We start from the raw sequence: 15,372 nt of genomic DNA, 5'->3' as shown, positions 1-15,372 counted from the left end.
TGTTTGGGTTTAGTGAAGAGACTTGGGAGTTTGTCTGAAATTAGAAAAATCTTCCTTTTGATTAATCAGAATCTAAGTTTTTTTTTTTATCCAACCTATTATGCAAAATTTAAACATGATTTAGTGGTGAGTTTCATTAAATGTCTGTCAAAGAGTAAAGATAATGCCTATTTTTCCATTCATACTCCTTCAGTTGTGACATATATTGTGTGGTACAACTGTGTTACCACCACAGCCTTAACAAACTTGTTACACAAGGCATAGCTGTATTTGAGAAACTATAACTACAGACTTCGCTCTAATCAGTGCTTACCCATCTGTCTACCTGTAACACAGCACTAGTACTTGTAAAGAATGTCTATGCCTCACTGTAGTATTGGATTGCTAGGATTTGAAGTTGGTTCCAAAACAAACATCTAGTCTCCTGTTGTTGTTCCTGGGTGCTCAATTCCCCAAATTCTATTGGATCTGTACCTTCCTGTATGAAGCTACTTTAATACAGGTGCATAGCCATTGATAACTCGTGTTAATATTGCAAATATCCCAAAATTTGTCAATGCTACTGTTGTACAAAAAAATCTATAGTTACCAAAAAAAAAAAAAAAGGTGCCATTTTCATAGTGAATCAAAATACACTGTAAAGGTGGCCTGGGAAATTGGTACTTGCAAGTCACCAGAGTATCTGGCAGCAGCTCTAAAGCAGTTTTTCTTGTTAAGTAGCCCTGCTGACAGGCTTCTCAGGTAAGTAGGTCAGAGACTGGCTAGTGTACGTGTTTGGAAGCATATAGTACTGCGGGGCTTTTCTTCAACCTTGTGTTACAGAGTGGCCTCTAGATACGATTGACACAGTTATACAGGCTCAGTCCAGAAAGCTGGAGCCAAGGATTTAAAGCACATTGAAAGTTTTGAATGCTGGCTATGGTCCAAATTGTTTTCCCTGGTTCCCTTAGGTCAGATTGCTGGGATTTCTCTGGGTAAATTATTGAAATTTAGGATTCCTTTCAAAATGTCTTTGTGTTGTTTTTTTGATTGTCAGTGACTTCATCTCCTTGCCTTGTGATGGATCACAAGAGGATTTGTAATGTCACAAAATGGGACTACAGGCAGGAAGAGTGTTTATCACATAATCATATAGGTGAACTCCCAGGCTTTGAAGATTACATGGTCTACAGGCTCTGTATGTGTAATTGGTCTGCTGAGGGGTTTGTAAAAACTTCCAGTAAGGCAAATCTTAGAAGTTTAGTTAGAGATTTATCATACCTCTTTATATCTCTTTTCCACCAACAAAAGAGATCTCTGATCTAGAAAGTCACTGGAACCTTCTAGTTTTGTTTTTGTTCTGAATACTTGCCATGCTGACACTGTCCAGATATTGCAGAGTAACTGGTTTCTTATCACACCAGTCAAGTCTAGATGAATTCTCCTGCTCTTCATGGAAGCAGGCTTTGGAGTTTCACAGCACTGTGTAAGACAGCCACACAGAGTTAGCAAATGCTCCAGTTTCAGTGTCAAGTGTAAGCAAGCTGCCTTTAGCCTCTGGCTAAATGAGGTGCCTTGTGTTTCTCCTGTTCCCATAGTGTTGTGATGTGTGTGTGCATCTTCACTGTTGGACAAAGTAAAGGGAAGACTACTAAACAAGTGGTATATGAAAAGCTGCCTGCTGAAGGATCCAACAGGGCAAGATAAGCCATATGCCAGGCTTTTGGTAAACATGCACAAACCCTGCAAGCCCAGAGAGTCCAAGTGCATCACGTGATGACTTAGGGCTGGCTGTCCCATTCGCTTCCCAACATAGCAAAACAGTCCTCTGTACTGGCAGTCATGTTGCCATTGCAGAGATACATTCCCTTTTATGTTTAGTGTAATTCCCAAATGGAAATCAAGCATTTGGCTAAAGCACCACAGTCCTGCTCTTGCATTTGAGAGTTGTGAGTAAGAGGGCAAATTATGCGGTGTCATGCACCAAAGGAGATCCTCGGACCGCAGCTGTGAATCACTTTTCTAAATTAAAAGCACGTGTCTCAAAGGAAAATATGCTTCATACTCTCTGTAAAAATGCCACAGGCAGCCAGGGGCTAGTCCAGCTTCCATGTGAAGGCTTCTGTGTGTTGGGTTTAGTGGGAAGTGAATCAAATTCCAAACATTGATCCTCACAACTTTCTCACCTGAGGTGTATACACTTGGTTTTTGCTCCTCAGTGGGATTTAGCGTTACACAGTGTGTGTTTTTGGCTGCATTGGGAAGAACCAGAGATACTGGTTTCATAGGGAATAGATGCTGTTGCTGGAACTGCCCCAGTCAGCATGATGTAGTTCTCTATTGCTACCATAAATGTAGCAAGAGAATGTTTTAAACAACCTCTTGTTGTAATGTCCCTTTTCTTTTTAGGGAAGTTGTCAACAAAGAAAACATTCCCTCTGGATTCAGCAGTCTTGAAGATTGTATTCTAGCTGCTCAAGATGTAGAAAAATTACAAGACACCGGCTCTGGATACCTTAGTGAAAGGAATAAATCAAAACGGCAGAAATCCAGCACTAAGCTTTCAGAGCTTAATGACAACCAGGACAGTCCTGTGGTAAGCCAGCATGCTGTACTATTTGATGCCTGTTACTAGAATGGTAAAAACTCTTTTTTTGTTTCAGTGCACATCTGGTTCCTTTAGGTAGACTTTTTTGCCTGCAGTACAGGCTTAAGTGCCTATTTTGGACCATGGGAAACACTGGATCCCACGCTTGTAACCCTTGTGATAAGGCAACTGAGAAGTCATATTTCTGCTACAATCCTCTTAGTCCATGTATAGTCATTTTCTCTTTCTACAGCCTTTTGCTTTTTCTTTTGAGTTCAGTGAAGTATTTTGGAAAGCATAAAAGGAAATATGTCTTTTTCCCAGTCTTTCAAAAGCCTTGCGAGGAGTTTGGAACTTAGATGTAGGTTCTTATGTTCAGGTCAAGTTTATTTTTATATTCCTGCTAAGTTCTGAAACTAGATTTCAAGTGTCTACTTGACAATGAGGTGGCAAAGGTGTTTTATGTCTTTGCCCTAAAGCCTGTGTTTTATTGTGGTGTTTGCAATTTGGAAAGCACTTTGATGTGTGTTGGTCCAAAAGGTGATCCCTCTATCCACCTTTTACTGAGGAGATGAATGACTTTGTTGTAACGTTGTAAAAATCTGGAATACTGTAGAACTTTCCCAGCATATTCTTGTGTGACCTTCACAGTAGAAGACAGTTTGTCGAGTTCTACAAGCTGTAGAATAAAACTGGTGCACCCTCCTTCCCTCTCAGCCACAGCAAACACTGACGGGAGTGTCAGCAGCTGAGAAACCACGCTTTGCTTCAGTGCAAGGTCTGCATGCAGTGGCAGGAGTGCTATGCCTGCCCCAACCAGGACTTAAAGAATCAAATTAACCATTGCATGGTTAACAGGAACAGCATGAGCTGTGTGAAAACAACAGTCCTGAGCTATAGGGCATTTCCTGGTGCTTGATTAAGTTTTAGAGCCTGCTGAAAGCAAGTTCTCAATGTGATATTGTGTTTGGACTCATTTTGTTTAGATCACAAAATTGCAACAATCTGATGTTCTTGCCCTGTGCAGAGATTCTAGAGAGGGGTGGATTTGCTTTTCTTTATGATAAAAAGAGGGCAAGATGCCAAAAATTGTACTCTGTGCTCAATTCATTAAATTTAGTGCTCAGTATCCATAATCTTCTCATGTGATACTTCATGAAAGCAGAGTGAGATAGACACATTCACACTTCTGTCTTTGCTTGTAGCAATGTACTTTAAGATAAGCAAAGGTCTAGTGCTTATGATCTTTTCAGTACCTTTTCTTTGTGCCTGTGGAGTGTAAAGCAGTTTCAATGTAAATGAAAATTTTTCTCAGTATTTAGGAAAGGAATTAATGACAGAAGTGTCCACTTTGGCTGTGGACCTGAAAAACATTCATGAAGTCTTCAAACATGCCCAGAAGACATGTCCTCAAACTTAGCTGTGTCCATTGGACTTTACCCTGCCCCTCATTTTTGGGTATCTTGAAGAGCAAAGGCTGAAATGAATATAAAATGAACTACTCTTAAAAGCACTTTGACCAAGATGACCATCAGTGTGGTTCTTGCTTGCTCTGCTATAGGGAATGTCACAGTGGAATCATCAACTGCAAGTACAATTATGAAATGTCTTGCAGAGAGCATGGTGCTATTGTTTTGGAAGAGCAGAAGCTGCTTTTTAAGTTTTAATGAGTATGCTTATTACATACTTGCATTTCAGAGATTGCCAGAAGGATGTGTGGTGGTTTAGCTTTCTTTTGGCTACACCTTTACACATCAAATAATAACCCCAATTAGGCTACCTCCTTGGAGTATAACGCAACATGCGCCATAGCATTTACTAATAGGCCTTTGTCATGTAAACAAGTTTGTAATGTTGTCTCTCCTTAAACACCCTTTTCTGAGCATTCCTTTTTTTTCAAAGCCTGAGAGAGTATGTAGGAGAGTGTGTGGAAGCTTTCCTCTTAGCTGTCTGATTGCATCTGGCTCAAAAGCACAGTCAGCAGTGGAAAAACTGTCAGTTCCACTTAGACTCCCGGGCAAACCAACCACAAAGCATTAAAAGCTTGTAACTGCATTTCAGGGACATGGTAGCCAGGTACCAATAGGACTTAAAGAATCAAATTAGGCAAGGCTGGGATGACTGACCTGTGTTACCTTATGGGGCTGGAGGTGGAGCAAGTGAGAGAGGGCTGTGACCGCCCCAAGAAGTCTGTGCACATAGTTTCCAGGGCAGGAACCACTCTTCCTCCTATTTGAGACAGACTTGCCCAAAACCCAGAGTTGAAAGCCTCCTGGGCATGGGCTTGAAGTGGATACATGGCTTATCCTCACAGTACTCAACAGTGTTAATGTTCTTAATGGTAGTCAAGACAAATCTCAGAAGAAGTGGTCATAACCAGTTGGATTTCTTGCCCTCCATTCATATTGGCCCAGTATTACATCTTTGCGGTCTCTTTGCATTCTTATGCCTCCTTAAGAAGAAACTAAGGAAGGGTTTGTCTGAGAAGTGGAGTGTTCTCTAACATGAACATAAGGAGTTCTGCTGAGAGGTTGATGTGGATTTTGCTGCCTGCTCTTACAGGAGTTGCATAGACCAAAGAATTACTCCCAAGCTTAGGTTGTCTGTCAGTCTGTAAAATGGGAGCTGGCGGGATACTGTGCAGCATTATTCTGTTTTGACATTTTGAGGTTGTCTGATGAAAGAGATGAAGCAGTGAGCAGTTGGGTTTTCTTGCAGTTTATGGGCAATAAAGTGTGGGGTTTGTTTTGTGCAGCGGGCAGTAGTGTGAGTTTTACCTTTCTCGTAGAAGTCCTCTTGGATATTTCTGTATTTGATCTGTTTAATGGCCTGCAGCTTGAATCTGTTTCTCATATATATCTTACTGCTTTAATATTTACTGTATTGCAGAGTATGGAAAGCTTTAGCTCATCCAAGCCTATAGACAGAACAGGACCTGATGACATGGAAATTTTATCTGAAGAAAGGTGATTTTAATTTTATTTTTTATATATATATATGTTTTCCTTTCCCTGTGGTTGTAGTACAGCCTGAGAGATCTTCCACCACAGGCTGTGGGGGTGACAGTTATGCCACAGAACAGATTGCCCACCACGTTAACTTCCAAGCAGAGCTTCATGGAGGCAGTGTGTGTGTTGTGTGGGCTTTGCCCTGCAGCACATGCCACCAAGGCTCTTTTCCCAGCCTGACAGGAATGTTACTGAAGGTGCTGATGGTGCAGACTTGAAAAGAAATCAGCTGTGGAGCACCTGAACCAGCATGCTCCACACAGGACCGCAAGGCCTGTCTTACCTGGCCTCTGGATTGGGAATCCAGCCCTTTCCCTTGTGCTTCACTCTTCTGCAAGAGCTGTACAGCCTCACTCTGCTCACCTGAGATGACAATTTCTCTCAACAGTTACATTTGTTGGGAGAATTAAGGGCACTGGAATTAAATGACATTATTCTCAAATAGCTCCTGAGAGGAAGCAAAAAAATGCATAGTTTAGCAGCTTGAAGTGCTGCAGCCCTGAGTGTCCCTTCATTTACTGTGTGAATTACTGAGTGTGCAAGAATGTAAAAACCTTTGTGTGCAGAAGTCCTGCTTGTTTTTGTTACAAGACAAGTCTGGTTTTGTGTTTGTAATACATTGGTTTGTTCTTGGTTTTTCTTTATAGCAAAGAAAGTGAAAACGATGAGGTTTTTTTCAGGCATTCTCAGGTTGGTATTTTTTTTTTGTTGTTTTTTTGTGTTTCAGTTTTGTGGTCTCTAAAAGCATTTTATTAAGTAGAGACAAGTAGTTATGCATATAGTTCTGTTTTCACAAGAGAAATGGAGTTAGCATGTACATTTTCCTGTCCCTCAACTCTGCTTTTTATTTACATAGTTTAGGGAGCCTCTTAGCCATTGGGGAGTCTTATAGTGTCTGCTTCAGTCCCTTTGATCCCTCCTTGCCAAAAAGGGAAAGATCGCTGAAGTCAGCGCTGTGGTTTAAGTGATGTGAAGTTCCCTTATTAATAATGGCAGACAGGGCATCTGACTGCTTATCTGCCAGGGTGGTAAGATTAGCTTGTCTCTCTTGATTTCTCTAAAATCTTTTGGTCTTTTATTTATCATTTCCCAATGCAGCCTGTTGCTTTTGAACGTAGGTGTCTGTAATCCATTTCAGGATCACCTCCTGCTTCTTTCTAAGAGTTGATGGCTGGGGTGGATGTCAGGGGCGGGGAGATGTGGCGTTGATGGCAACAATTTTTCCCCCAGCTTTCTGTTTCTCTTACACACACACACACACACACACACACAAACTTCCTGCACTGGCTTTATGGTGTTTTTTCATCTGACTGTTAAACAAATCAAAGATTGGGGTTGGGTTAGGTTGTGGCCACTGCAGTCACTGGCTCATTTGGGTTTGCTTAAAACACCTCTAGACAGCCAAGCATTTAAAATACTGGGGAGGATTATGTGAGGTACCTCTCCCTCATTGTGCATCCATTTTAAATGCACACAGTAAAGCAGCTGTAGACACTGCTTTCTCTGGCTGTTTGGAGTTGATTGAAGGCTGGTAATACTTTTAAATTAGACTCTTCTTGTGTTTCTTTTAAAAACAAAAGCCAGTATACATTTATTGCCTTTGGAAGACTGCACTTCTGGTAGGAATTATTTCCACATAGCAGGAAAGGTAAAAGGTTGCTAGCAGCTGAGCTCTGACCAGCTGTGTGGTAGCTGGCGAAGTTTGTGGGACCCTGAAATATGTAGCCCCTGCAAAGGGTGTTGAGGGCTGCCTTTGATCATTGCTCTGACTGGGCTTACCCAGATCTCCTACTTTGCTCCCAGAGGGTCAGTAATCCCTTGCACTTGCTCGTGAGCTGTTGTATTTTCCAGAGTCTAGATTTTGCAATGCCTTGTTCCTCACATACCCACTTGCACATGGAAAAGCTGCTGTTGCTGCCATGCCACACAGTACTCCTATTAAGCTTTTAAATTAGCCTGATGGAGATACATTTGAATATGAAATCATAATTTTAAAATAAACTTTGCTTTAGGAAAAGTTTTAAAGTGTAAAATTTTAGCTGCAGGAGAGGACCTTAACCCAGAGGTGGTGTTATATAGGAATTACAAGGTCAAGAAAATGTTACATTCCTGCAGAGTTGTTTTACATTCCTTGCCCCTTATTCCTTGCATTTTGCTTAGGGCAGCTTAAAGACATATGTTTCATAACAAACAGCTCATTCAGGTTGAAGAAGGGACAGGGATTTTCTTATTATTTTCTTTTTCTCACCCTATCTCCAGTCTGAAGATATTAGGAAAAGTATTCAGAATTTGCCATAGCTACCAGTTGTGCTGACTTGGGTCTTCATGAGGCTGTAAAAATACCTTGAAACAGAAGCCCCAAATGAATTTTCAGTGGTTTTGTAACCTTCATAATCTGCCCTTGGAAGTAGCTAAGCTCCAGGGTGAAAACCAAAGGTTTCTAGTACCCCAGTTTTGATAAGAGACAAGTATTTAAGATTCATACCAACATGGCAGCAAGTGTAGAGGGGTGTTGGCATGGCTCAGGTAGGAGGAAGGCAGCAGAATGGCTGTGTTCTTGAATCAGGTTGTATTCCTTAAATGTGCTTAAGGATGCTTCCTGCTTGTGGCTGTAATGGAAGATCAGATGTAGGGGAAGCAAGCCTTTTAATATAGAGATGATTGGAATCCACAGGTAATTGAACAGAATACAACTTCCTGATCAGAATTTAAAAGTCTTTCTGTTGCCATTTATTTCTTGCTGTTTGAGCTGCTCTTTATGCTGAATCTCCATTGGAGCAGGGAGAATGAATGCAGCTGACTTATCCCCAGGCTACTTAGATCTGTAGTTACTGGTTCCTGCACAGCATAGCTGCAGAAGCAGCTTCTAAAAAGCAGAATTGAAGCAGCTGCTTTGAAGATCTTTCTTTGTGGTCATTTATGTAATATCTGCAGTGAACTATGACTGCCAGCTGTTACCAACATCATCAATATGTTGCCCCTTTGGTTTGTAAGAAATTGTGGCACATCCATATCTAAAGCAAAATGTTTCTCCCTTACTTGATTCTTTTCCTAGAGGATGGCAGCTGGTGGTGTCAGGAAATCAAAAAGGAAAATAAGTGATGGGAATACTGAATTATCTACCCCTATGGGTTTGGAGTATTAATGCAAAGGAAGTTAAACATCTGCTTTCTTGAGTCTCCTGGGTTTGTACCACTGTTGTTCTTCAGAACACCTAATGATTTATTCATTGTGTTAGAGCCTACATCAGTGAGCAAGGAAAGGAGAATAACTGGCTGCAGGCAGAGCACAGGCCTGTTTTTAAACAGCTTTTAAATATTTCCAGCAACTGAAATGACTTTAGGAGGAAGAAGATGTAGATACAATCTTTCTAATATATGTGTAATGGAAATGTTCACCTGTCTGGGAAGTGCTCTTATATCTGCTACAGATATCTTTTAAGAGCCTTAATAAGTCAGGAGACTGTACACTCTTCATAGAAAGACATTTATCTCTAATTAGTATCAGTAGTGGTGATGAGATGGTATTCTCAGGTTGCTCCCTTTGAAATTATTAAAATCTAGGTACGTTCCTCTCTTCACACTTTGTTATTAAAAATAGCACCTATTTTGAAACTCAGTGCTTTATTTCTTTCCTTGCCTTAAAATATCACTTTTAAATACTATGTTGGCAATTTACAAGGAGTTTTATCAACTGGTACAGTTGGCCACTGATCAGTCTTTGTGAGGTGCAGACTATTTAGATCCTGGCAGGAAATCTGTCAATGGACCGTGGAGAAATACTTAAGTCCTCCCAACTTGGAAGCAGCTTAAAAGATATTGAACGGTGAATTAGCATTTTTCCATGTACAGCTCTCACAATAAACACATTTGTAATCAGATTTAGTGTCAAGCTGCAGAGTTATTAGTGCTTGGCAAGCTGTCACCTAGTGTTTCATTTTGTTATAATGTTTCAAAAAGGCCATTTATTGAAACGAACAGGAAATACACACCTTACACAAATACAATGCAGAACACTCTTTACAAATACCAGTGTATTCATCACCCAGATTTTTAGAACTGTAGAACAGCCCAGGTTGAAAAGGACCTCAAAAGGATCATCTGATCCAACCTTTTGTGGGAAAGGAGGCCTAGATGAGATTATTTAGCACCCTGTTCAATTGCAGGGATTGATGGAATTGAATCCAGATAAAAACATTTATTCATATGATTTGTCTACTGGGCAACTTTTTTCCCTCTTAATGAAAGTTACTTGTTTTTCTCTCCTCAAAAGGGAAAAAATGCACCAAACACATCATTAGCTTTCTGCAGATGAAAAAAAATAAATGTGCCTTAGTGGCGTGTGCTAAGGATACTGAAGCGTTGGGCCGTGCTTCTGGATTCACAAAGAAAATAGGTCCAGAAATACTGCTTATTTTCTTTTAGCCCGTTTTCTTCATGTATCAGAATATGCAGACTGTTTACTAGGTTTTTCAGAATACTTGCAGAGGGAGAATCTGCATGCTGACTGCCCACTGGACTATATCTGACAGAATTATGCCTAAGCTGTTCTTAACAAATCCAAATAGTTTATGTAGTAACGTAATCCTTTCTATTCAGCTAGCTCTGTGTTTGTTGGTGGGTTTATACATATCACACTACATGTACATGCATTACACTTCCTTTTCCCTGCTGCTCTCTGTGAGGCATTACAGCTAATTTATTTTGGAGTGACAGAAGCGCTTGTCTCGTCAGGCACTGTCGCAGACACGCGCACTGTGTCTCTGGATTGTGGGAATGGCAGGCATTTCTGTGTAAACGCACACGACGTGTGGTATGTGCAGGGGGGAACAGTGCTGAGACAAACAGCACTTGCTTCTAGGTAGTACTAGTTGATGAATCATTTACTTGACAGAATTCTGCCTTTTTTGTTTTTTTTATTCTGAAGTCACTGGATGCTTGTGTGAATTTTTTGGCGTTTTCCCAGAGTCCACACTGCTTCCAGCTGAGATGCCAAACCCTACTGCCGTTTGGATTTGCGCAACACTGCTTTAATACCCAGAGCTCCTCCATAAATAGTTCTGCTCTCCCCACGCCCAGCTAGAAAACAACCACAGGAAATCGGGGAATGTGCAGCCAGCACAGCTTAGCTGGCACTAATTGACCTGAGCCAGCACAGCCTGCATGAGAGCATTCATGTATGTAGCCTGCACTGCTGGCTGGCTGCGGCTGCTGCTGCTGCCTCAGGAGCTCTGGTGCCTGCTTTTTAGAAGGCACCATATTGCTACAGCCTCGCAGCAGCAGCAGCAGCATTTTTGTTGTTGCTCGAAGGAGTTGCGCTCCTGTAGGAAGTGTACGCAGCCACCCCCTCCCTCTCCCTTTCTCTCTGCCTCCCTGCTTCCCTCCCTCCCATTTCATCCAAATCCACTACTGGAGGCTTTCTCAGCTGCATGCAGTTGTCAGGGCAGGCAGTCTCAGGAACTTGCGGTAGCTTTCTAAAGAAGGAAAAATTCAAGGAAGGCAGATGGACGGATGTTTTTACTGGTGTGAGTGAGCAATTAGTACATAGGGGTCACCAAGCAAGGGGTTTGGATTTGGAGCTGGAAACACCAGGGTCTGTCTGGATCTTTTTAGCTAAAGGCATGAGCTTACTGCTGCTGTGACTGCAGGGGTTTTTTTTTCCCCCTCTGCATCCTGAAACTTTTTTTTTTTTTTTCCTTTCTCATTTCTTTGGGTGTATGGGAACATAGCTGACTTCAAGTATGAAGATTCAAGAACATCCAAGCATGCCTGAAAACAAGTTGCAAAGAAATCAAGATGCTGATGATCAGGAAAACAGCTTTGTATCTGAAGTGCCTCGGCTGGATTTAACATCATTGTGTGATGACAACAACTGGGAAGGTAGGATTGTGTGATGGCTGGTTGTGTGAGTGAAATGAGAGAGGGAAACCTGAGTGGGCTGGGTGGATCTTTATGTGATCATGTTCTCTTGCTAAAAACAATAGAAAAGCAACTTTGTCCTGAATATAGAACTGGAAGTTTGGAGAAACTGGAAGCAAATACTGAATGGTACTAGCTCTAATTGTCACTTAGAGGGGGAAAATTAAATGTTTTATTCTTGAAGTTATTTCATGTTCTGTTTAGTGCTGTTAAGTCCCTAAATGTTTCAAGATACCTTATTTCTTAGTGGCAGGTCATTGAGTAATTAAGCTAGACTGCCCTACACTTCAAAGCAACTGAGTATTTCACAGTCTAAAAAATAACTTTTCTTCTTCAGTCACTATTTGGAAATAATGATTCAGACCTGAAAAGCACAGCTGGTAAAAAATGCTGTCTATCTGTTACTTCATCTTACAAACAACTTTTCTTTTCGTGTATGCTGTGAAAGAATTCTGATCACCAGCTCAAATGGCAATGTTAAATTGACTGTATGTCATTTAAATTGCTTTGATAGTATTTCTTAGCTCTCCTCTCCAGAATGCATGCTTGGTTGGCTATTTGTACTTACTCACGTAAGAGTGGGAATCTGGGCAAACTCTGTGGGTGCCATGAGCCTTAATTTCATTTGAAATTGAGATGAGATGAAGGTGTCCAGCAGTTTTGGGATCAAACCCTTTTCTAGTTACAGGGTACGTGTCTGTGTACAAGCCATAATTCTGTTAGTTTATGCACCAGGAGGGAGAGATGGGTTTTGACAGGGAAGAAGCAGTAAAACACAAGTGTGGTGTTCTAATGAAACAGGAGAGGGAAAATGTGCAACTAATCACTGCTCTAAAATAACAATTTCTGAGGAACACTGTGAAGGGAAGTTCTCTGTTCCTGCCTCCACAGCGTACATGATCCAGTGTTTTGCCTTTCCCTCTAGGAGGGGAGTAGTTATGACACTTCAGGCGTGAGTAAAGAAAACCCGCAGCCATGGCTGCCTTTGATTCAGCTGTGCAAGCAGTCACCATGCACAGGAGGGAGTTTTTCCATTTGCTTGCTAGGTGGGGATTCCCTGGGTGGAATCACCACACATGCAGCATGGCTGATCAAAGCGCCACAGAAGGGCTCCCAGGTGGCCCTGGCTGCTGGATGTTTGCTGAGGTGCCAATTAGCAGAGCCCTGCAGGCTCTCAAGCTAGGGTGAGCATGTCCGTGTTCTCAGAGGTGATGCGTGGCTTCAGCCCTCCTGTGAACCTTTGGAAATAATGACTCCTTTTTTTTCCTTCCTGCATTACTAATAGGAGTCATATGAAGGCATGAAGGGGAGAACACAGCTCCTTTCTGTCTGCCAGAGGCTTTCCCATTGTATGAAATAAGTTGCTTCTTCGGTACAACTCCCTCTTAGTAGGCATGCTCTTACGTTTGGATTCTAGCTTTCTTGCCCTGCAAATATGAGACAGGATTATGGGCACATGTGACTGTGCTTCTCTCTGATTCCTCCTTCCTCCCTTCTGTTCACGTGTATTTCACAGGAGGAGGAGGTGGGCAGTTGCAAAAGAATCAGCTGTCTGGGGTGAGAGAGACATCATCTTCTGAAGTGCGTGCTTTCCAGAATCACCATTTTGTTGGTGTGGGTGAACAGCAGCAAAATGGTGCCTTCTGTGTCTCAGCAAGGAGAGACTGAGTCTTTCCTAGCTGTGGATATAGAATCAAGCTTGCAGCAGCCAGGAAGAGGAATATCTTAACATCCACTCTCAGACTGCTTTTGTAGCTAACAGCAGGGTCTGTTGTTGAGACTGGCTCTGCAGGGCAGGGTTGTGCCATCCATCCACACCTCTAGCAACCAGGACATCCTCCCTTTCTCTGCCAGCCAACCTGAGTCACTCAAACCTTCACACATCTCTGCAGGATCCATGCCACAGCTCTGGTTGCATCCCCAGCGAAAAGGAGAAAGGGCTGTGCCTTCAAATGCCCTAGCACTGAGGTGTTCATTGCTTTGCTCTAGCAAATTTGGTGAGTCCATCTCTTGGGAAATTACCCACTCTTTCAGGACATAGTTGAGCTGATGTTTGGGGTCAAGGTCCTCTATATCATACTGCAGGAAATACAGAGCCTCTAGTGACCAGGGCAGCTGCTGGGACTTTCACAAGTGACATGTGAGAACAATTACAGGTTGAGGATTTGCCTTGAGCTGTAGCTGTCACTGCCTCCAGTCAAATGCTAGGAAAGAGCCTTGAACAATGGGCACAAAATTACACAAGACAACCTTGTCCATTGACTAGCTTTTATTTGTCACTCGGGCAGGCTCTCTCTTGTTTAAAGAGCAGAGCTGCCTTAAAAACCCTCGTTCAGGGACACAGAATTTAGATAACTGCTGCCAGGTACGCTTGCAGGGTCCTATGCCTTTTATGTTACGTTAGCAGTAATTTCTACCAGATATTTTTTTCCCATCATGTTCACCTCATAGTCAAATCTGTACACAAGAGGAGAGGTTTGCTGTACTTCTTCAGGCTGTGTTCTCTTTACCTGAAGCTGAGCACAGAGAGGACAGAGGCATTTTCTCCCTGCTCCCTGCAATACATAGCCTCACACTTTGCCATGTGCCCGCCCTCTGCATCCCCCTCACCTGCTAAGTATAGAGGCATGTGTAGGAATCATCAGGCTACTGACGCAGTACTCAGGGCGTGAGCAGTGCCCCAGCAAAATTCAAGTGCTGAACTCCTTGCCTCGGTGTACTTCCCATGGTCCAGGAGTATTTTCCTGGCGTGCATTTGGCAGGTGTGAATCAGGGAGTCTTATTATCGCACTGGGTGTGGACTGAGCTGTCCCTGTGGGATGTCACGTCTGACTGCTGGGTTTGCCTGCTCAGCTGGTCAGTGAGTGCCAGCTGAGATGGCTTTGGGAGCAGGCTGTTCAGAGCTGCTTCCACAGCTAAGGTTTCTAATTGTTGGGGATTACATTTGAATCGGGTGCAGTGACTGAGGAGAACAGAGTGTTCTGTCACAGTCCAGCACTGTTGTGCAGATTTCTCACCAAATGTTTCTAATTCAAGCCCAGAACTTGCTATCCTGTCCTCAAGGCAAATCTGGAAGTATGTTGCTCTCCATAGCAGCGGCTGGCCCTGTCAGCAGATTGGGCTGAGCAGGCAGTTCAGTAAATCAATATGATGTGTGATTGCTGCTGATGTCACCTGATTACTGACACTTTAAAAAAGTTCTGTAGCTGAGATTTCAAGCAGAGTTTGCAGTAACAAGCACTTATGAAACAATCAGCAGGCATTTTTCTTCAAGCTTAAAAAAAAAATAAATAAAAGCAGAAGTTAAAAACACGATTTCAGTTCAAGCGCTTGAGACCCTGAGGGTCAAGCTGATCTACAAAAGGTTTTGACACTGACTTAAATGATACTTTCCCATGGGAAAAAAAACCCAAAGTAATGCATAAAAATCCATATAGTATAGCAGAAGGGAAGCTGAATTTAGTTTTCCTTTTTTCAACACTGTGGACTTAGATTGATCAGTGTATTTGTGTGTAACACTCTTTAGCCTAAGAAATCAAAAGGTGATGAAGCACATTCTATTTTTATTACTAAGTATAGGAAAAAAATTGCATTGTTTACTGAATAGCATCAAAATATTAAAATTATATTTTTGTTGTTATGACATGATATAAACAAAATACAAAGTTTGCTAGCTGAGAGATGTGTCATCTAAGTGAAAAGGCGTGGTGGCACTGTATTTGGGCTATTCTTTTGATCTGTGTAGGAAGAATGCCTCCTGATGTATTCAAACAAGGATATTTTCATGAAGTTATTTATAAGATGAAGAAAATAGGTTGTTACTGAGCTAGTGAATGCTTTAGATGAGGTTTTAAATTACTTTATTCATTCCATTATGAGA

The 15,372-nt window shown here is 41.9% G+C and overlaps 1 protein-coding gene across 1 annotated transcript in view; it reads left to right on the top strand.

The window, feature by feature from the left end:
* The window catches only part of FAM13A (family with sequence similarity 13 member A), a gene marked incomplete at its 5' end in the record, with an annotated part of 122,084 nt that overhangs the window by 85,818 nt on the left and 20,894 nt on the right, over positions 1 to 15,372 (top strand). Inside the window, 4 exons of the mRNA XM_082281222.1 lie at positions 2,389 to 2,575; positions 5,456 to 5,532; positions 6,222 to 6,264; positions 11,303 to 11,453. Coding sequence (XP_082137348.1) covers positions 2,389 to 2,575; positions 5,456 to 5,532; positions 6,222 to 6,264; positions 11,303 to 11,453 — 458 coding nt within the window. The remainder of the gene's footprint in view (positions 1 to 2,388; positions 2,576 to 5,455; positions 5,533 to 6,221; positions 6,265 to 11,302; positions 11,454 to 15,372) is intronic.

This window comes from Coloeus monedula (genome assembly GCF_965178545.1).
Source record: "Coloeus monedula genome assembly, chromosome: 5".
NCBI lineage: Eukaryota > Metazoa > Chordata > Aves > Passeriformes > Corvidae > Coloeus > Coloeus monedula.
This window is presented reverse-complemented; position numbering and strand designations above follow the sequence as displayed.